Source organism: Anser anser, assembly GCF_964211835.1.
Source record: "Anser anser genome assembly, chromosome: 1".
In the NCBI taxonomy this organism is placed as follows: Eukaryota; Metazoa; Chordata; class Aves; order Anseriformes; family Anatidae; genus Anser; species Anser anser.
The window spans coordinates 113,703,319-113,725,684 of NC_139720.1; the positions used below are offsets into that span (position 1 = coordinate 113,703,319).

The 22,366-nt window shown below is 46.9% G+C and overlaps 1 protein-coding gene across 6 annotated transcripts in view; it reads right to left on the reverse strand.

The window, feature by feature from the left end:
- The window catches only part of RUNX1 (RUNX family transcription factor 1), a 174,059-nt gene that overhangs the window by 62,653 nt on the left and 89,040 nt on the right, over positions 1-22,366 (reverse strand). For 5 of the 6 annotated variants that reach the window (XM_083819982.1, XM_083819978.1, XM_083819979.1 and 2 more), the window contains 2 exons: positions 8,375-8,628; positions 4,031-4,187 (listed from right to left, as the gene is read on the reverse strand). In XM_083819982.1, the coding sequence (XP_083676108.1) occupies positions 4,031-4,187; positions 8,375-8,628 (411 nt within the window). Of the gene's footprint in view, positions 1-4,030; positions 4,188-8,374; positions 10,378-22,366 lie in introns of those variants that run through there. The other variant, XM_083819981.1, reaches the window with a different exon arrangement.

The window sequence follows — 22,366 nt, forward strand, 5'->3', positions numbered from 1 at the left end:
TTGCTGGAAAGCTAGCTGCATCACGAAGCTGCAGCTACAGATTTCAGCTTTAGATTGAGATTTTCTGCAGCAAGCCAAGACACTTCCCCATCAGCTACTGTTATGATAACCTATTAAAAATTATTTTCATCTGGAAAACATGTTTATTTGTTGTTGTTGTTGTTGGTTTTTTTTAACGTTACGTTTACAAAGAAGATAGTTACTGGGATTAATGATTCCATGAGGAAAATATGTAATGCTCACCGAGCCACGAAGCTTGCCCTCTCCAAAATAACTATTTATTTTTAGTTTTATCCAATGAACTTCCATGGTGCCAGGCTTTTTGCATTGGATTTATTTCATCATAGTAACCTAAACTGGTTCATTATACATTAAGAAAACAGGGTACTCTGCATTAGCAGCATTTTGAAGTTTGAAACTTTTATGAATGGAGGGAGAAAAATAAAGATTTTTTTTTTTTAACCATGTAATCATGCAAGAGGGGCTGAGATTGGCTGAAGTTTTAAACTACATTTTTCTTTCAGAAATTACTTACTCGGGCTTACAAGCCAGACAGGCAGGTTTTCCCAGTAGCATTCTCAAACTAGGGTGAGGAATAGTAATTCTGGGCCCCAGCCAATTCCAATGTAAATCTGTTTTGTTCAGGAAAGCCAGCCAAATTGCTTTTATACAACATCTCGTTGTTTCAGGAGACCTGTGATATTCTCAGCTCCCAGTCCTGGTGTCAAGAAAATAAAGAAGAAAATAAAGTGCTTTTTTTTTTTTTTTTTTTTCAATTCTGAACTCTAGGCACAGCCAGAGCAGCATAGGGCCACTGCTTGCTAGTAAATAGGAAATAAGCAGCGAAACACTGATCAGTTCTTTAAATTGCAGCCAATATTTGGTTCATGCTTTGACAGACGCACAGGATCAGACCTCTGAATGGAGTAAATTGTTGTAACTCTCTCATGGTGAGAGGAGAGCCACTTATGTGCTATGATGGAGTTGGGGACAATAGTCTTATGCAAGGGCATTTGAAACAGTCGTCTTGCTAGACCTTGCTCATTTAAAGCTCACAGAAAAAGATTTAAACCATTTATCAAGAATGACAATTTTCCCCTCTTTTAAAAGCGAGAGGGAAGTGGCTTGCCGACAGTTCCGCAAGGCTTTTAATGGGGCTGTTTACAGCTGAGCGGCAGCCGACGTGTAGTGAAAGAAATCGAGGCACGGACCGGGACTGTCACTCAGCAAAGCCATTCCTTATTCTCCAGCAGTGATTTTAAATCACCCAAGGTACACAAATAATGTCCACTATGACTGCAACCGATGTGAACTTTCAGTCGCTATTCATATAATATTCCTGGCATCACATTATCACTGGTGGCAACTGAACTTATTCAAACTCAAATATTACACAGCAAACAAAGTTTCGGTTAATTTTCCTCTAGCGAAGTATCAAAGGAAGCAATGCCCTTTGAAGCAGCCACCTTCTGCTTCAGGCTTTATACAAATTCAACAGAACAGCACCACAGAAATCATGTACCAAATGCAAACAATCCACACCTTTGGAAAACAATCCCCTGTTAGAGGAGTAAACACAGGCATACATTAGTCACTGGCTCCAAAGATGGGCGGCCAATGGGGCTTGGGAGATTTGACCTCCGAGACTGACTAACAGCATGCAGTGCTCCCAAACCACTGCTGCTGAGATGATCCCGAGCACCAGAGCACCACACAACGCAGGACATCTGTGCCCGCACGCACATGTGTCTGTGGCTGAGTGCCGGCCGGCAAGGGGCTGAGCGAGGCACCCCTCAAAGCCCTTCTGCACGAACAGCCACTGTTCTCCCCTCCTCCTTCCCTCCCTCCGCCGCTGAATTTTGACCTTGAAAATCCCACAGTTCACTGTTGTGATTCCTAGCTTCGCTGCCGTGGCCAGGAACTGAACTACAGGTTTGTTTTTATTAGCTTCTCAGCCACTTTGCCAGCTATTCATTTGAATCTTCTAAACAGTCATCTCTGAATCATAATGCAAATTCCATTTACTGAAAAGGTGGAACCTTTAATATAACAAATGAACACATTTAATGACTGATACTTTTAGACATTACAGCATCTCTCATGTTTTCAGTAAATGGATATAATTTTCTCTGCATTACCCTATTATTATTCTTTGCTAGCATTACGAAGCTACGTTCTCAGCTGCGGGTGTTTTCCAACAAGTACATTTTGAAGACAGCCCAAACAACATGATTTAAAAGACATCTCCCTCTGTATCCTCACCTAAAAATGCTGCTGGATACTGAGGGATTGGATGGGTATTTTATACTTAAAATGTATTTGCTGCTTGCATCCGTGTTTCCACGGCACCATGTTCTTCCAAAATTGCAGCCTGCATTTACACTGGAAGAATATCCTCAAATGCATTTGACTTCAAAGGCAAATAGAAGCTGTTGCGTATAATCAGAATGACTTCCTCAGCCTAAAGCCTGACCCATCTGCCACTGGGAGTAAAAGGTTTTGAGAAAGAGAGCAGAAGTGGGTCACCTTTGCAATGCTCCTGAAGCATGCTTGTTGTAAGTCAGTGCGTGTTTGTAAGAGCCACGCGTGCCACCATGCACCAGGACATGGCCTGGATTCTCAAAGAGTGCCTACATGGGAGCGGAAGGTGCTGAGAAAGGGTCAGCGTACCCCAGGGTATTCAATCTGGTCGTGAGAGACAGCAGCTCCCAAATTGCTCCAAAAGGCAGTATAAGGAAACCTATTTAGGTGCCGTAGATACTATCGCTTTGATTTGTGAATGTTACAGCACTGAATTGTCCCGAAACAACAATGTTGTCTTTGGAACACCGTGATGTTATGTTCCGATTTTACTTGAAGATACAAACTAGACAAAAGGAAAACACATAAGTAAATACCACACGAAGTCACATGGAAGATGTGACAGTTTTTCAGTCTTGACCTTAAACCAGAGAGGCCGATTGTTTCTCTGTGCTTTTTCCAAGCAGCAGCTCACCGGTTTCAGTAGGTTTGCTTTAACCACCCTGGCCACACAAAGGCACTCCGCTCACAGGAGCAAGGGCAGTAATGCAGGAGGAGTGCTTCAAATAATCTTGTAACAGAAACCTAAACACGATTGCTTGGAATTTATGGTTTTCAAGATTATGGGCTTGAGCCAAAGAGCAAAGTTACTACAAAGGGTCCTTCTGTCGATGTTACGGGCTTTTGGATCACGCTTTGCACGCCTGTTTACACACACGATACGTGAACTGCACATGCGAGACACTATTTTCAGCTTTCTAACAACATTTACATATAGTTACAGTCTAAGTCAGCTTTGACTCTTGTTATTCAGACTCATAATGCTTTTCTATTTGTACCAGTAATTCCTGGTTATCACAGAGATGCAGGAAGTCTGACATTAAGCTCATCTATTTGGCTCTGTTCTGTCCTACCCCATCCTATGCACCTTGCAGTAGTAGTACATTAAATGCCTACTGTATATGACTCTATGTCTACTCCAGAGAAAAAAAGGTCAGAAAAAGTGCCCTATCCCTTAATCACATTGTGATGAAGCTGGAAAAAAAAATTAGATCTATGTGGGCTTTATTTGTAATTTTAGGTCGACTCATGCTGTTGCAGAGACTGGCTTTTCCAGAGTTTGCCTGTGAGCCCTGAGACAGTCACGGTTCTCTACACAAGCTGACAATTCCTATTTTAAATTGAAAATATGTTATTTAAACTTAAACATGCGTAATATTGTGCTGTTCTAAATTGTCAGGGAGAATTCTGTAGTCAAAACGAGGTTCACTGAGCATGGTATTTTTTTTTAAATGAGAACTTACTGTATAAAAATTGAAATAACATGGAGGACAGGCTAGAAGAAAACAAGAAAAACACACAGCTGGCTCTGTACCTTTGGAATTGGCCTAAATCAGATCTCCCTACTGTCGAAAACTCTACATACCCCGCATTCAAATTCTCTTCGCGTAACCAGAACTTGACATAGCTGGTAAAGATGACTGAACTGCAGCTGTGAACAAATACCTACCTCTTCCACTTCTACCCACAAATCTGAGGTCGTTGAACCTTGCTACTTGGTTTTTCATGGCAGCTGTTGCATTTCTGAGTTCTGCGGAGTAGTTTTCATCATTTCCAGCCATTACCGTCACCAGCGTCCCATCGGGCACGTCTCCCAAGGCCACCACCTATGGAATCAAAGCGCAGGATCCTCAGCTTCCTTATGCGACATTTATTTTCAGGCACAGATTACCAACAATTTAATGTGATAAAATAGGAAAGACCAGCAACAACAAAAATAAACAGGGACTAAAAGCCATTTGGGGAAAACTGAAATCACTTCCACTACTACCTTCCAGAGTTACGGCCACATTTTTACACTGATGCGCGCCCGAAATACAAAGTATAATGGGCACCCCGGCATGAAAAATACATGAAATCAACTTTCCAAAATATACTTCTGTAATTGGCAATAAACAAATTCAAGTAACAGGAACTGATTTTGACCTGATTTACATCAGCGGCACTACTTTTAAGCTACAGCAAAGTCATGTAAATGTAAAATTCAAGAGAAAACAAAACCAAGGCAATCATCTCACGGACTCTGAGGGTCAAATTCCCCACAGTTGCACCAGTTCTCTCTCTGCTCATCACCCCTATCTGAATACATAAATTCAGAATAAGTGCATGAAGAAACAGGCCTCAACCGAATGTTTAATTGCAACTTACTAAACAATTTTTTTTTTCATTTGGAAGCATGAAAGCAAATCATTGACTTAGAATTCAGCTGTAGCCTGGTGGATGGAAATTGCAATCTGAACTAATGAAACCTGCAACAGCTCAGATGCTTTCACCTCGTTCTAAAGGCTTGCATTGTAGCTCCTTAGCACTAGCATCTATCAAACAAATATTCAGGAACCCAGGATTCACTGCATTTTTGACATGATGCTCTGGGAGATGTATGGATTTCTGACATTAATCTGTCTGGCTTGTATCTGCAACATTCACACTGGTAAAACTAATAAAAATTTAATTTTATCTTGTCTACTTGAGCAGGACTGAATTCTCAACACAGTTTTACCTGGCTATTGCCCTGCATTGAATGGATGACTGGAGTATCTCTTGATTTGCTCTGGCAAAAGTAAGAGCTTGAATCGGGTCCTCTGTCATAGTTTTTCTTAGAACCTGCTGCTCTTGCTAAGAAGTTCCCCCAATTAAGTCTACAGTAGTGCAGTAGTGATCTCAGCACCACTATCACCAAAAAAAAAAAAAAAAGAAAGAAAAGAAAAAAAAAAGAGGAAAAAAAGCTCTAGCTTGTTTTTATTTCCTCTTTTACATATTCTAAGAGGAAGTAGTCCTGCACCAGGTCCTCTGAGTTGCTGCTTGATATTTTTCCTTCCTCTTAGCATTTTCTAGCTTACGTCCATGCAGTTATAATTGGTTCCAACTTGTCACAGCCTGGTCTGATTGCTATTAGTTTTCTGAACAAGATCAGCAGCCCCTTTACTTAATCCGTCTCTGATGCTTATTCCCCAGTAATAACTGTTTCCCCCAATAAGACAGGGGTCCTCAGTCGCGGGTATTTTGGACTCTCTCCTTATCCAGGGGCTGCCTCCCTCACTTCAGTGTCATTTGTCACCTATAACCCTTATTTTCACTTCCACATACGAAGTCAAAATCACTATGTCAAAATTCCCTCTTTACGTATATATTTCAGCTTCCTCTTTCCCATTCCTCTGCGGCTCACGCTTTTGTTTCTTGTTCTCCTCTGCGTGCCGTAAGCTGCTCCTGTGGCCTGTTCTGTGCTCAGCATTCTGCTTTTCCAATTCCCCTGATCTTCGCATAAAATAGTCCCTGCTCGAAACGTTTAATCTAATAAATTCTCTCTTCCAGAGCGTTGTGTAACGAGGCACGCTGTCTCACAAGATCAGCCGCCGTGAACCTGATGCACTTTCCCGGTTCATAGGAAGTTATCAGAAAACCTTAATTCAGGCACGTATATTAAAGACAGAAGAAAGAGAAAGGGGAAAACCTGGGCATTACCCTTGCCTCCCTCTGATGCAAATGCGTGCCTGCTCACTTAAGGAAATACCTGCTAGCATTTTTAGGGATGAAAAAACCTTCACAAAACCAGGGTCAGCTGTCTCTTACCAAACAAATATTTAAAACCACCATTTTCAAATTACACTGAAGGCAACCTTGTCGATAAGAAACGCGAAGAAAATATTAGAAACAAATTCTAAAAAAATGCAGAGTGAGGAAAAGAAACTAGAGTTAAAAGTCACAAACAGTAGAAGCAGAAATATAAACATTTACATTGGAAAAAAGACTAAACAGATAAGTTGGGACTTGGTGACTGGCATTATCTAGTACCTTGTTGCACTCTTAAAAATACGGATTTCCAGAGAAGTGGGAAGTTGCAGCATTGACAGCTATCTGAATTACTTACTGCTGGTGCATCAATCAAACAAAATTGGCCTTTTAAATTAAGATTTAGATTATTTCCAAGAAGCGCTTGGAAAATGAATCTGTACGGCACCTTATTAGAGTTATGCATTTTTCTCTAAGTTTCCGAGAATCGTGCTTTATTTTAGAAAAAAGTAATGCACGGAGATGACCGTTTTGGTCGGGAATAATACTCTGATCCTACAGATCGAATAGAACTAGTGAATTTTGATAAGGAAACGTGAAGAGGAAACTCTCTCTCCCTCTTCATAGCGATGCAATATCTGTGAGCAAACACTTAATAAAGCTCAGCGCTTTTTTTTTTTCTTTTTCTTTCTTTTTTTTTTTTGGGTGTCAGGTGAGAATAAGACATTGGCAGCCCGGGAGCGAGCGGACTTGTCTAGTTTCGGCACGATCCAAACTCTCTTACGATTCGAATCGCCTCGCGATCTGAGTCGCGACTTTCTCAACGCCGGCAGCAAGGGGGGTCCCCCTTCAGGGGAGCGGTTGTGGGGTCGGGAGCTCCTCGCAATCCCCTTCAGCCGGCCCTACGGGGAGGCTCTCCCGTTTTGGGGGTTTTCTCTCCGCGCTCGCATCTCTGTGCTCGCTCTCGCCTTCTCCGCGGGAGCCGAGGCTGCGGTCGGGCGGTGGCTGCCCCGTGTCCCGTGTCCCCCGGCCACGGCCACGCGTGGCAGCACCCCGCCCCGGCTGCGGGGGATCCCCCTTAGCGGGCACATGCGGGGACGGGGCTGGAGGAGCGGGGTTTCGCACGCAGCGGCTGTGCCTTCCAGCAGGAGAGCTTCCCGAGCAATTAGCAGCACTCGCCCGCTGCGTGGGTGACAGGGAATTAATTAACAGGAACGCGGGAATTTAGGAACTGGCCCTGCCGATGAGTGCCTGCCTTCCCCCAGACTTGTCTCCGCGGGAACCAGAAGGCTCTCCGCACACGGCACAACTTTTCCCTAAAGCAGCGCTTCCCAAAATCTCGGGAGCCGGGCTGAGTGCCTTCTCTCCCTTTCCTCCTCCCCCCCCCCCCCCCCAAAAAAAAGAAAGACCGGGGGCTGCCCTCCTTCAGCAAAGCCGTGCCGAGGCAGTGGGGTGCAGCAGCGACGGGAGCGGGAAGCACAAAGCTGACGATTCCCCATCAGCCGTCCCAACTCCAACCCGGGGCTTTCGGGGCTCCCTCCTGGGAGAACGGGGTGACGAGGGGACAATTACCTTATTTCTTCCCCGTCTGGGACGCACGGCTACAGCAGTAGCACGAAGGGCAGCGTATTCAGCCAGAGATAGGCCGAAGTGGGAAAAGAAAAGGAAAAAAAGAAAAAAAGAAAAAAAAACGAGCAAGGGGAGGGGGTGAATTTTGCCTCAAGCCGGGTAACGGGAAAGCAGGCCGGGGGAGGGAGGGATGTGCAACGAAGCGGCCGCAGGAGGCAACGGAGGGTAGGCCCCGAGATTTACTATTCAAACCACCCCAAATAGTAATAATAATAAAAATATATACTTGTTATAATTATTATTTTTTTTTTCTCCGCAGCCACCGGGGGCTGCTGCCCGGAGCTCCGGGCCGCCCGCAATGGGCAGCGCCTGCATCTGCTCCCCTGGGCGGCCAAACTTTTCGGGTTTGGACATTTATATATACATATATATATTTAATTTTAATTAAAAAAAAAAAATTCAGAGTTACGGGAGAGAGGCAGCGGCCGGGGGGTCCCGCCCGTCCCGCCCGCACCCGCTCCGCTCCCCGGGTGGCTGCGGCGGGCGAAGGGAGGGAGGCTCGGGGCTGTCCCCCCCCGTGTGTCCCGTCTCCCCCCGTGTGTCCCGTCCCCTCCGTGGGTCCCGCGTGTCCCGTCCCCGCCGCGTGGGTCCCATCCCTCCCCCGGCCGCCCCGTGCCCCCCAGGATCGCGCTGTCGGGCGGGCGGCAGGACGTACCTTGAAGGCGATGGGCAGCGTCTTGTTGCAGCGCCAGTGGGTGGGCAGCACGGAGCAGAGGAAGTTGGGGCTGTCGGTGCGCACCAGCTCCCCGGGGTGATCCGCCAGGACCTCCACCATGCTGCGGTCGGCGCTGCGCAGCTTCCCCGCCAGGGCGCCGCTGTGCTCGGCGCCGGGCAGCGGCAGCGGCTCGCTCATCTTCCCCGGGCTCAGCGTGGTGGAGGGCGGCGTGAAGCGGCGGCTGGTGCTGGTATCTACGGGGATACGCATCACAACAAGCCTGTTGAGTGAGGGACCTCCACAGAGTTCTTACCAAGCAGCCAAGCGAGCGTAACTCTTCGGCGAGCCGCTCTCTGGGGACCAACATAAACGGATACGGGCTGAGCACCCGGGGGAAACTCGGTTCTACGCCAGTCCCCAAAGTTTAATTTTTTTTTTTTTTTCTCTCTCCTCTTTGCCGAACGCGGCTGCGGCAGCGAGCACGCCGAGACTTAACTCTTGGCTTCCCGGTGCCGCGGCAGAGGTGGCGTTAATCCAGTAAGAGAAAAGGTCTTCGGTGCGGGGCCGCACCGCCGCGCCCGGGCATTGAGGGCTTTGGCGTGGCCAAAAGTTCCCGCAGGGCACGCTCCGGGAGGGCTCCCCAGCAAAAGCTACGCGAGTGGGGTGAAAGCCGGGAGCAGGAGAAAGCCGGGCTTCCCGGGGAGGCAGCTGCCTAGCGCTTTCTTCCAGGTGGCTCCTCTACAGTCCCGGGGGGAAGCGGAGCACATCAGCGTCTTGCGGAGGCGAAAGTCGCTCTTACAAGCAGCGAAACGCGGGGTCGGTTTTGGGCTTTGTGCTCAAAGGTCAGCCGGCTGGCACCGCACAGACATACCCACGCAGGCACACACACACCACGTACACCGCGCTTCATCAAACATTTACAGTATCATCTGCGGAGGATTTAACCACGCCGGGAATCCATTAACGTTCTCTGCAGGGTTTTGGTTTTAAGCAGCCTTGGAAATCGGCTTCAGTAGTTTGGTTTGCGAGTGCTCATGGCATGACCTCTCAATAATTCTCGCGAAAAAAAAATAAAAATTAAAAAAAAGAAAAAAGAAAAATAAAAAGCTCAGTGCATGGCATTCAAGCTTCAGATCTCTCTCTGTGCACTTGTCTTTGGTATAACGCCTGCCATGAACGCAAGGAAAGGTTGCAGCCGCTCACGAGCGCTGAGGCTGAGAGGTCCACATCTGAGAAGTTGGGTTTGGGGATGTTGGTTAAATTGTGGGTTCTCCCTGCGGTTTTGTGTGTGCAACAGCGCTCTCTCTCTCTCACTCACGTTCCCCTCAGCAGACAAACCAACAGCCTGCAACAACTTCGAAAGTCATTGCCAATTAGTATTATTTTTTTTTTTCGGTATCTGAGGCAGCCTTCCTCTAATCCGGCCGCAGGAGCCGGCTGCTTACCAACACTTTAACCGCAGCAGGTGGAAGCCTGCTTTGGGAAGCATGGCTCGTCTCCCCAGCGGGGTGGATGGGGGCTGGCTGCGGGCAGAGCCCCCGCACCCGGCCAAGCGGCGGCAGCCAAAAACACCCGATGGCAAAAAGCACCCAGGGGAGCGGGTGGGGGCAGAGCCGCTAACCCCCAGGCGGGGAGGAAGCAACGGGGGAAAAAAAAAAAAAAAGAAAACAGGAAAAAAAAAAATAATGAAAGCCAACGAAATGAGAAAGTTCCCAGGCAGGGTCACAAGTCACAGCCTCCAGCCCAGACGACGGCTCAGGATAAAGCACATTTCCACAGCGGGGAGCTCCCGGGGTCTTCGCAAAGCTTCCCACGGCGCCGGCACCCGTCGGCTCGCTGCCGCCCTTTGCCCCCCGTGGTCTGCCCGGCCCGGCCCGGCTCGGCTCGGTTCGGCTCTGCTCGGCTCCGCTCGGCTCCGGCGCGCGCCGCCGGGATGAATGGAGGAGGCGCGCGGCGGGCGGCGCGCGGAGGAATGTCATCCCCGCGGCTGCTTTGCATACGGGCGGCGCGGCGGCCAATCAGCGCCCTCCCCGCCGGCAGCCAGGGCGCGGCCGCGGGCCAGGGGCTCCCGGAATTGGCGCGCCCGCCGCCGCCGCCGCCGCCGCTACTGTGCGGGCAGCGCCCGGCCGGCGCGCGCCCCCGAGCGCGCCCCCGAGCACGCAGGGCTCCGGGTCCCCGAGACCCCCGCAGACCCCCTCCCCCCCTCTCCCCGGTGGGCCCCGTCCCGGTACGTTACACCGGGCTGATGGCGTGGCTGCCTTTTTTTTTTTTATCATTATTATCATTATTTACTTATTTATTACTTTTATTTTTTCTGGGGGGTGTGCGCTGGAGTTCCTCCATCCCCCGGGAAGGGGGGCTTGGGGCTCCCCCGGGACGAGGACGGGGCCGTACCCGCACCCGCTGCAGCTCCGCCGCGGGGCCGGCAGAGGGGGCCCGCCGCCTGCCCTCGGCGCTCCGCCGCCCGCCGCGGGGACCGGGGCTGCGGGACGGCTCCGCCCGGCTCGGCACGGCTCCGATCGGCACTGCACGGCGGGGGGAAGCCCCCCGTGTCACGCCTGTGCGTCTCTGTGATTATTATCATTATCATTATTATTTATACATATATATTTTTTTTAACTCCGTCTTCCCGCACGGGCGCTCCCCGCCACCAGTTGCGCCCCGCCGAGCGCTCGCTTGTTGGAAATTAACCTCGGGTTTAAGTTATTGCGGAGATGTTTTCTGCCGGTGGGAGAAAAAAATAAAATTGTACGGGCGAGTGGCTGGTGGAAACTGCCGCGTGGAAGCCGTCTGGGGTGTGTTAGTGGCTGATAACTTTTAACGGGCATTACAGAGATAAGAAGAGCTATTTCAGTGATGCGCACACATCCATATACATAGCCTAAAACGCTAAAATACGCATATAGTGTTTGGGTTTTCTTTTTCTTATTTTCTTTTTCTTCTTTTTCTTTTCCTTTTTCTATTCCCGCTTTCTTTTCCCTTTCCCTTTTCTTTTTCTTTTCCTTTTTCTTTCTCCTTTTCTTTCCCTTTCCCTTTCCCTTTCCATTTTCCTTTTTCATTTTCCCTTTCCATTTCCCTTTTCTATTTTCCCTTTTCCCTTCTATTTCTTTCTGCTCTGCTTCTTCTATTTTAGTTAAGAGGTAGGGAGTATTTTCTGTTTAAATTAATCAATATATGAACTATAAATCCCACTCAGTGCTTTGCATCCTTTCTCAATCTGAGCTTCATATAAATACAAAATCAAGCCATTCTATTACACACGTGAATGGTCAGAAAAATACAAAATGCCCCAGTTTAACAGAAGACGGAGAAAAGATTCCATGCTTACACTTTTCTCTAACTTAGTTTACGTTTTGTTTTTTAACTTAGCAGCATTACCAGGGCTGAGGTGAGGGACTTTAATCTCGGCTGAAGGTGACCATATTGTTTTTTAACTGCACAGAACCACGCTTTCACCAAGGGAAGCTAAGGAGTTAAGTAAGAGAGGGCAGGAAGGGAAAATACGGTGGAGATGATATTTCAATGCAGATCAAGCTATCTATTTTACATACCCGTTAACACTTACAACAGGTGGGGGGAGGTGTCTATTTATTTATTTTTAATCTAATACAATCTATCATCTTCCTTATAATTTTTTTTTTTTTGCATGACAAAGAGAAGAGCTCTCACAGGGATTTGCTACCCCCTTACTGTATCTTGAGCAGCCACTCTGGAAGAATGGGAATTAATGAATGAAGCAGCTTGCAGGGATACCTGTCATTAGGCAAAGTAAGGAAATGAGGCAGGGTATTTAAAGTCGGTATTTCTTCTCACATGCTAAGACTTTTCAGCATCCCCAGTGCCAAGACTTGCGCTCGGACAGTCAGTCCTTTGTGCAAGAATCCCTTTGAAGCTGGAATCACAACTGGTATTACACCTTTACCCATTCACATACAGCACTGCTCACGTTTGTATTTTGACATCAATTTATTACGGCCGTAAACAAACCACAACTGAATCTCTATCTACCATGCATTGCCTCTGTCATACGGGATTACTAGACCACAAAGCACCGAGCTTTTTACATAACACAGTTAAAGCAAAAGCTTCGGAAATATGAGAGAGGGAGCAACAATTTAGGGATGAATTTTAAACAGCTTAAATTGCAAGGGGAGAATTAGAGCCTGACCTCACCGCACATGCAGACACTCCCTGGCCAAACAGGCAGAAGTGGACACTTGTTTGAAATGGTTTGAATTTGTGCAGGGCGAGAGAAAACTTGAACGAGGAAGGCAGCAAGACGTTTTGTTAGAGGAGAAAAAATGCAGACCATAACGGAGCTGGCATACACACAACGTGAACGCAAACCGAAAGAACTGGCTACAGACCCTGATCTTGCCAACAATTAGAAACATGCCTAACCTCATTCTTAGCAACCTTCCTGCTGCATGCAACAGAAATCTCATCAGGGAATGCAATCGTGCACGCAATGGGCTTAACATCTGGGCTTAACATGGCATTATTCGGTGGGTCAGCTCCTACCGCTTGCACCTGAATTAATTTAATATAAGTATTTAGGCCCTCCTGAAGATACATCTAGTGGTGTGAGAGTGCCTTGCTTCTGCTGGTGGTGAATCAGGGGGTTAATGCTTGGAAATTAAATCTGTAGGATCAGGCTTCTGAGTTGCCCCTGCAAGTATTTATAGCATAACAGTTACCATCACGGGTAATTCCAGTGACTGACAGGGAAACAATTGCTGTAGTGATATATTAAATTATTTTGGTACTGGAATAATGTTTCATTATTCCAGTAATTAAACATTGGACAGAGAAAAGCAGCTGCCTGCAAGTAAAAAGGTAAGGTGCTCCTTGTTTCCTGCAGTGATCTCTCTCGTGCAGTGAAATGCGAATGTTTCATCCCAGCACATGAGGCTCAGGTATGATGCCACCGAGAAAGAGACGTGAGATGGCCGGTGTGATGCCAGGGAATTTGGCTCAGTGGGCCAGGACTACACAGGTGTGTGGTGTGTAACTTTGCTCTGTTTCAGGGAGGGGGGAGTGCCTAAACCCCGCAGGGTTTTTTGATCTCTGTTAACAGATCCAAGGTTATTCTCTCTGGAAGAGGGAAAACTGGCTGCAGCTCGGTTTATACAAAGCAGAGGCGTTGTGATGAACGATGAAATACCACATTTTCATTTGATACCTGTAGTCTGGGCATCTGATTACTTGTGACCCAACTTGACCACTGAAAAATTTCCCAAGTTTTCAAATAGGGAAAAGCCATCCACAGTATTGTCACTCAAAATACTTCAGAGGGTGGACGTAACGCCCACTCTGAGGATGTGGGAAACGATTTGCCTAAATAGTAGGCACGTTACCTGAGGCATGGATGACAAGGGCATGGTCTGACATAAGAAGGGAGCTTCCTTTCACCATTTCTCCTCCCTGACCATTCAGAATGTGCAAACCAGAGCGCTGCGTCTCTCTCGAGTCCAACCATCGGCTGGTGGTGGCAATGGGCATGGAGCGGGGTGCACCTGGAGAAGGACAACCTTCAGGGGAGGCTAACTATGAATTTTCATCCAGCATTAACCCCAGCGTTGCAGGCCTGCAGGTGGCTGCAGGTCCTCCAAGGGCTTCACTGGGTGAAGGAATGAGTTAAAGCAGCAGCCAAAGGAGGAGCTCAGAGCTCAGGAGCTCTGGGCACAGCCCCAGAAGGACCAGCACGGACACGATCTCAATGCACAGGAACATGGGGGGCACAACTACGGGGCTGCCGTAGCACCTTGCCAGTGCCACCACCTTGGGGACTCTTCTGCATCACAACTTTTTTCCCCATTTCCCATTTCCTCAAAGGGAAGATTAATAATGGCCATGAAGTTATGCAGAAGCAGCCTGTGTCAATGCAGCTGCGGGCAAGCTTGTGAGTAGGAGTGGAGACTGGGTTAAAGTTGCCACTGCAAAAATACCTTCCAGTGGCTTGCCTCCCCATGCCAGTGGACTGGGTGTGTGAAATGCATGACTCTGCCGTTAGGATGCGTCCTAATGTAGGATCCTTCCCCAAAATGCAAGCTGGTTACTCAGTGCAATGGTGCACGGTAAAAGGGAGAAGCTCCCTGGAGGAGCAGGGTCGCATCTAGAGCCGAGGGAGCAAGCGGGCTTGTTTTCCCAGCACTTGAATCCCAGGGATAGCAACGGGTTTAGTCCTGGCCACGGTGTTATTGGCTATATATCAGTGAACGAGAGAGATTACAGAGAAGGGCAACTGCAGTGATTAAAGGTCTGGAAGGAACTACCTATAAGGAAAGATTAAAGGAATTAAATACATACATATAATTTGGGGTAAAAGGGAAGCCAAGGGGACAGCATGACTGCGGTTTACAAGTACATGAAAGACAACTATAAAGAGGAAGGGGAGGAACTGTTTTCATTAGTTAAAAATGATAAGACAAGAAGTAACAGATGCCAACTGAAGTAAAACGAGTTCAGTTTTAAGAGCAGGGGCAACGTTGATCGTAAGATCAAATAGGCAGGAGAATACGCTCCCAGGGAAGCTGCAGAATCAACATCACTTGAACTTTTCAAGTCAGAGCTTGACAAGCACCTTGAAGGGGAAAGTTTAAGAAATAGTAGAAGTGAAGCCAAGAAGCGCAGGGATGTACTGCCTGACCTAAAAGCCCAAATGATTTTGAGGCCATTCTGGAGGGCTTCTAAAAACAAACACAAACAAATATTCAGAGCGTTTGGATGATTTCTTTCTCTGCACAGCTCAAAATTAAAAGGAGGGGAGAAAAGGCTAAGTGAGGAAAATTAGTCATTTAATATGATTCTACTGTGGCTAATCCCTAGAGGAGAAGCCAATTACTTGAAATACTTGGGAGTATGGGGTGGAGAAGGGAATGGAAATTGTTGAAAAGCTGCCATCTGGTATAAGTACTCGCTGGTTTGGAGACTTAAAAAATACACATTGTGTGCCATTATACTATGCTCATTACATGCCGAGATTAATGCAGATAACATCACCCACACCTAGTATTTTCTGTGGCATTTTATATACTCAGGTTCACATCATAACAACCTCCAGCACTAATTGTAACATTTGGGCTTTTGATCTTCTGCTCTGGTAGGAACACTACAGATACCTTGTACCAGAAAATGGAAAAATAAAAAAGTAAAATAATAATAATAATAAAAAGAGATCAGCTCCCTTTTGTTGCAGGACACTTAAAAGGAGCAGTAACTCCAACCCACCTGGACATCAGGGAACAGCCCCGGCATGAGAAGGACTCCACTGATTGCACAGAATTAACCTAACTGCTTTATTCCCTGCTCCTGCCCCTCTGAGGGCGAGGGCATGCCGTGGAGCAGGAGCTGCAGCAGCACTGCTGCTCGGCTGTCAGAACAGCCCGTGGTGCTCCAGACAGCTCCACTACCATCGGAGAGGCCCCCGTGGTGCTTCAGCTGATGCTAGGAGCCAAGTGGTGCAGGTAAAGGTTCCCCTCCAGCACCCCAGACTTTCTTCCTGCAATTAGTGGTGACTGACCAAAGGGAGAATCAGGCTGCTAAGCATACTTAACCCAGGTAAAGAAAAGAAAAAAAAAAAAAAAGCACTATGTGTATGATGCTAATAGGCAAAATGTAGTGGTAGCATGCATGCTGCATCTGCTCCAAATAACTTGGCATGGGCTTGCTTCACTCAGGGTTGGTTTGCTTCATCTTCAGTCAAAAGTAAGTATGAATTACAAATGGTTGCCAAAGTTCCTATAGGGTCCTAAGCAGGAGACTGAAACCTTCGAAATATTTTGGGAATAAAGCTCCTTCCCTACACACCCCCAGAGCACTTTGCCGCTAACTGGAGAAGCTGTGGGACATTATCCATGGCCTCATTACTGGGAGGCTCCTGTTCCGCCAGTAAAGAAGTCAGCTACAGGGCAAATCTGTGACATAAATATTGTTTTCAGCAAATGAATAAGAGTTATCAAAACTTTGTACAAAAGCCTAATTTGCTACTAAATTTGGCCCAAATTTGAAACAGTGAAATTAAGACAGAAAGGCTTTTAAATCCACATGTCCTTCCTCATTCCCTCTAAATAAGGGATTGGTTGTTCAGGTCAAGCAGAGGTGGAGACACAATACAGGGTTACACGCTTCCATCCTCAGGAAAAGGAGCTCCTGACACGTAACAGAGGGGAAGAAAGACGGCTTCCAAAGGAGGCTCCCTCCTCCCAGGCTTGCCAGAAGGAAGGCTGTGGTCTTGCAACACTGTGGACCGGAGTTAAAAACTAGAAATAAGGATGCTAACTGCTTCCTTTTTTCTTATTCCTGCACTACTTTCACCATTTAGAAACTGTGACAGGCTAGAATGATGGAACAGGCAGTCAGGAAGAAAATAATGACATTATTCCCAGTATGACACTGCAGCACTTGTATCAGCGGGTGGTATTACTGGTGAAGACATTCAGTGAAGGAAAGGCTTCTCTGTTCCTCCTGTTCCTGTTTTTAAGGGTTAGGACAGCTTGTACCTCTCTCTGTCTGTTTCCCCTTTTTCCTAGAGCTCTTCAAGGATGGTGGGGAAAATGTTGGTAGCTCATTCATTGCTTGCCCACACGGTAGTTCTCCATGCAGTGAGTTTGCAGAGCATTTGCAATAGGTACCCAATGACCTGGCATTAAGAAAGGACTGAAACCACTTCCCCAGGGAGACTGCAGAGGGGCACAGCGAGATGCTGTTGCACCTTGAGCTTAGGCTTAGCGAGACTGGGTGAGAGGGAAACTGCCTTTTAGTCTTGCACCCAGTTTGTTCCTTTAAATATGGCAATACCACAGCACAGTGGTGTGAAGTGGATCCAGTTTCCTTCGGGAAATCCCTCTGGGAAATGCAGGTGATGGATTTGCCATGTGATCCTCAGCACCGGTGACAGTGGTGGCAGAGGGGTTGTCTGTGGGACAGACACTGCTGACCAGACACGGGGAGCCCCTCAACCCACAGCTCGTATGAAACTCCTTGTCTCAGGGTGATTAGGAGTAGCAAATCCCAGGCACCTTGTGCCTGTCTCTTTGTCTAGAAGCTGCTCCTTGCCCAAAACCAGGCTTCTGACGGTGTCCATCTCAGCCCATAGGGCTGGTCTCAGCTGCAGGAGGCCACACGAGTTCCCCACCGGCCTGCAGTCCACTTACTGCCACACTTCATACTCAACCCTCCCCAAACCTGCAATGAACACACAGCAAGGCCTTCACGCAGAAAAGGATTTTGCTTATGGGCAAATCATGCCTGGGACTTCGATCAACACCACTTGTTTGAACCGGGGACAGAGGAAGAAAAGCCCATCCAAAACACCAAGGCGCTGTTAACCACGCACAGCACCGCTAATGCCCTCTCACAGCCAGAGATGAAGCCACAAGCTAATCTCCTAAATTGTTTCTTCCCTGATTAGCATCCCACCTGCGAATGCCTCTGCCCGCACCGTGCAGGTCTGGGCTTGGGCGTGCTCGTGCGGGCCCATACTGAACTGCCATGGCCCTGTAGGGAAACGTCCCGATGCTCAGCTTGTCTGGCTAAACATTGGCAGAGCAGCACCTCTGCTGACCGACTGGCAGCAACACCTGGGTGTACTGGATGAAATAACTCTGTCTTGGGCTCTTTCTCTGTATGTCCTTCTCGGGTTGTCTGTGAATGACAAGTGCACCTAGATATGCTGCCCTGCTCTAACACCTAACATGGCAAAGCCCACAGTGGCATGAGCAGGGGAAGCAGGAGGTCTGCAGGCTGAATTCAAAGTGTGTCCTGCCCAGAGCCAAAGGCACCATAATCACTCAGTGGGTTTATTCTTTATGATTGTCTTCACAATAAGTCAATTTTACCTAAGTTTTATTTTTGTTAGTTTAATTACAAGAATATTTTCCAAATTGTTTCATTCTTTTTTGTATCTTTTTCAGTGCCTCTTTGCTTTGGTGCTATGATTAGAGTTTAAACCCACCAAACTGCTTTACACAACCCTTCTACAATTTGGTTGCTTTAGGAGACTCTTAGGGTGATACAAAAGCTTGCAGGAACCTTCTCTGGCTGTGAGTCCTGGCTAAATGAGGACATCTCAACACACTCATGTTCAAGACAGGCTATTTCCAGTTCTGAAATTTTACCCTTTCCCAGAACAATTTCAGGATATTCAGATGGCCCCAAGCCTACCCTCAAAGCACCACGGATCACCTAGAGCAGGTCCAGATGCCCTGATGCAGTGGTACTAGGGGTGGGCTGTTACAAGGTCTGACAGACCTCCTCTGCTCACATGGGCCCGCACCAGTTCACACTGGGCAGACTCCATCCCATTCCCAGTGCCAGATATTACACCAAGGCTTGACTACTCCTGGGCACCTTTGGTGGGACACAGGAGGTGAGCATGAGGAAGGAGGTCTGCAGGGTGCTGTGTGATGGAGGGAGAAGGTCTGTGGCCAGCACTGGGCTGCCCTGACGTGGGGTGGACCTGGATGGATGGGCATTGCCGCTCCTGCCGAGGGAAGAGGCGATACGTCCCGGACTGTCAGTCTGGCACCTCTCACCTAAGGGAATTGGACTTAAAACACATGTAAATAATTGCTACAAAAGTGATACTTTGTTTTAATGGAAATCATCGCTGCTCCTCTTGGGTGGTTTTTTTCTTAAGCATTTTTAATTTACCAGGTATGTCATCTACCACCTTTGATCTCAACCGCAGATCTCCCTCGGGTCATAATAAGGTGCAACTTCATATCAAAGCCTCCGTGCTCATCTGCCCGAGATGAGATCTGTGAGGGAGCAGCGTGTGCTGCGGGGAGAGGGAGGGAGCAGCCGAAATCACCCCGCTGAGACACCAAGAAATGTGCCGCGGCCACCTGGTGGGGTGCAGGAGGACATCGGGTGGCAAAGTCCTCCCTGGGCCTGGGCCTGGGCCTGGGCCTCTGCTTATAGGTCTAACTGTGATGCCTTGGTTTGTGCCAAGGTAGGTGAGAAGAAAAGCTATACTTCCAGGCCTTTAACTTCAGTCTCTTTGCAAATCTGCCCTGAAATATACCTTACAGAACACATGAGAGCAGGAAATATTCTTTCCAAGGCAGCAAGTCGTAATAAATGGCTCCCTGAACACCAGCTGCCATACACAACTCTTCTAAAAGGAAAGTTGCTGTAGAGTGAGCAAAGCTTAGCAAGATTAGCTTATGATCACATTCCTTTACTGCTTTCCAGTTACAGATGTTGCCCATGATAGCTAGTGGCACAATGTGCTGTCTATAACTGGCAAGTTCATTTAAAAGACAACATGATATTTTAATCTCTTTTTCATTCAGTTTGTCTGTACTATTATGAAATTAGGGATTGTAAATGTTTTAGCTTTAGCTTTCTTAGGTAACAGACAGAAGTAGCAATATGTGTAAGCCTTTCTTAGCCAACACAAACCATTCTTACATGGTTTTTAGGTGTGAGTTATCGCCACTAAATCAAGTATACACAGGACAATACTATGCAAAGATAGTTGCTCATTTGGTTCATGCACTATGCAGACCAAGTACCGTGATATTCATTTCACACTCTGTTTTACCTATAGTATCAAAAGAGAGTTTTCTTCGGTGTCTCTCAGAGTGAGAACTATATGTATCTGTTAAAAAACAGCTTAAAATATAGCAAGTATTTCTAACTTGACCATTTTACTAGAGCTTTCTTTATGTACTGCTGTTACACAGTGCACAAACACCAACCATGACTTATGATCCTGTGTCCTAACACTTTTCTCTCATTGTTCCATAAATTGACACTTACTTAATCCATCTTCTTGGATTAAGATGTTAATTTCTCAGATGCTACCATAAAGATAGCCACCACCAAGAATTCCCATACCTTACCAAGCAGTAGGTAAACCCAGGATATGAAGATTTTTTCTAGGTATGGGCTGTAGTACTGTGGACAGGTCAGTAAAATGATGCCACACTCTTTTGGCTGTTTTTGAGAAGCCTCACGGAGCCTGCAGCAGCGTGCCAGGCTTTCCCAGTGCTTTCACTAAGTGTGATTCTCTTCGGAAGCAAAGCAGGGAATGGCACATCTTGCCTAAATGCTCTGGTGGCAAGGCCCCAGGGCTGGGCTTTGTCCAGCACTTAGGTATATGGCAGAATGACTCAATGTCCTCTTCCAAAATACTCTGCAACAGAAGCAAAGTGTAATCCCCTCAAGCTGACACTGATCTAGGGCGAATGGAATTCAGAGTTCAAGGGGTTCACAGACTATACGTAAGAAGAAAATCTGTTCTTTTGCCTAGGTGCAAACTGAGACTTTACAACAGTGAATGCTAGCAGCAGCCCCCCGAGGAAGGTGCCACCAGGGTTGCTAAAACTCAGAGTGAGATAGGAAAAGCAAGGGAATCGTTGAGAGTGAATGGAAAATAATGTAACTTCCTTCCCTCATTCCCAGCTTCCATTCTGGCCTTTCCTCTTCATCAGAGCTTTAAAAATCAAAACCATAACAATAATTATCAGCTTGCTGTACAACCCTTTCATACCTCGATACCAATTTGTTTATTTCAATACATATTTAGCAGAAAGCAAGTCCAGGATTATGGAAAAGAAACAAACTTGGTAACATGTCACTTATTAAAAAAGAGGTATAATGTCTTTTCCTCTGGCACACTGCTTGTGCAAAAGGTGCCGATGTTGCCGAAAGGGCAGCATCTCATTCTCAGTGGAGGCACAGAATAATGGACAATAGCAGGGTCTATACAACCTGGCAAAGTTTTATTAAAATTTGTATAATTTTAAACAAAATATCCTTGTGATAAAAAGTTACCTCTGAAATTCTGATGGGAGCATTTTTACTTCATTCTCATCTTTGAGGGATTAAAAAAACATCTAGTGTATAGGTCAAAGCCTTTAGTTTGTACAAATCCACAAATAACCCCGTGACTCAAGACAGCTGACATCTCTTCATGCTACCTTGTCCTCCACAATCACTTTGCTTCTGCAGGACTGCAAAGCACGGAGCAGTAGCTGCCATCCGACAGCCATCCCCTTGCACCCCCGTGCTCAGCAGCAGCAGGACACCCTCCTGCCCCCGCAGCACCCCCATCCCAAGCATTTCAAATGGAAACTGTTTTGAAGCATTTCCTCTGAAGAAACTGATTCAGTTAAAGAGGCTTGCAACATATTTAACAGACCAGTGAAAGCTCCTGTAGGTATTCAACTGTCTCATGGAAGTTAATACACACACATGCACACAGTCATGGATTTCCTTATTTTGCTCCAACAGAAACTATTTTGCCTTAAAAGCTTTCTCCACCAAATACTTTCTATTACTTTACAATGAAGATTTTTATCGCATTAATGAAAAGAAAAAAACTTTTGAAAAGGAAGATAAAGAAGTCTTTACCAAAAAAGCCAGGGGGTGCTCTGTTTTTCCTCATCAGGTACATGGTCCAGGAGAGAGGAGAAGACACACCAAACTGCCCGTGGTTCATGATTAAGTTTATATGATAGCCTTGCAGTGGTCAGACACTGCAAAAGATGAGCACAAACTAAACAAGATGAGGGGAGAGCTCTTCCTTTTCACTCCACTCCTTCTCTGCCCTAGAGATCATTATTTAACATGAGCAAATTGAAAAATGACATGCAGCCATACTTAGTACGTGGGGTTTTTTCCCCCCCCCACTAACCAAACTCACATGAGACTTCCCATCTTTCTCTCTCTCTCCTCTCTCTCTTTTTTTGCCTCAGGCATTTATAGGCTAGTAATTTTCATTTAGCTCCTCAGATGATTTTTCTCTGCCCAATTAGAGTGGAAGCGGATGAAGATTTAAGTTCAGAGCTTTGCTGTTAGAAACAAGGTTGGTATCGTGCAGTGGATTGCTCTCCTGCTGTTTCAGCTGAGGTCCTGCTTCAGATGTACGAGGGTCTACAACCAGTAAACAGAGTAACAACACTGGTACCGACTCTTTCTGCAGACTTCTCCTGCTCACAGTATTTTACAGTCATTAGCACCAGACAGTGGTATCATGGGAAC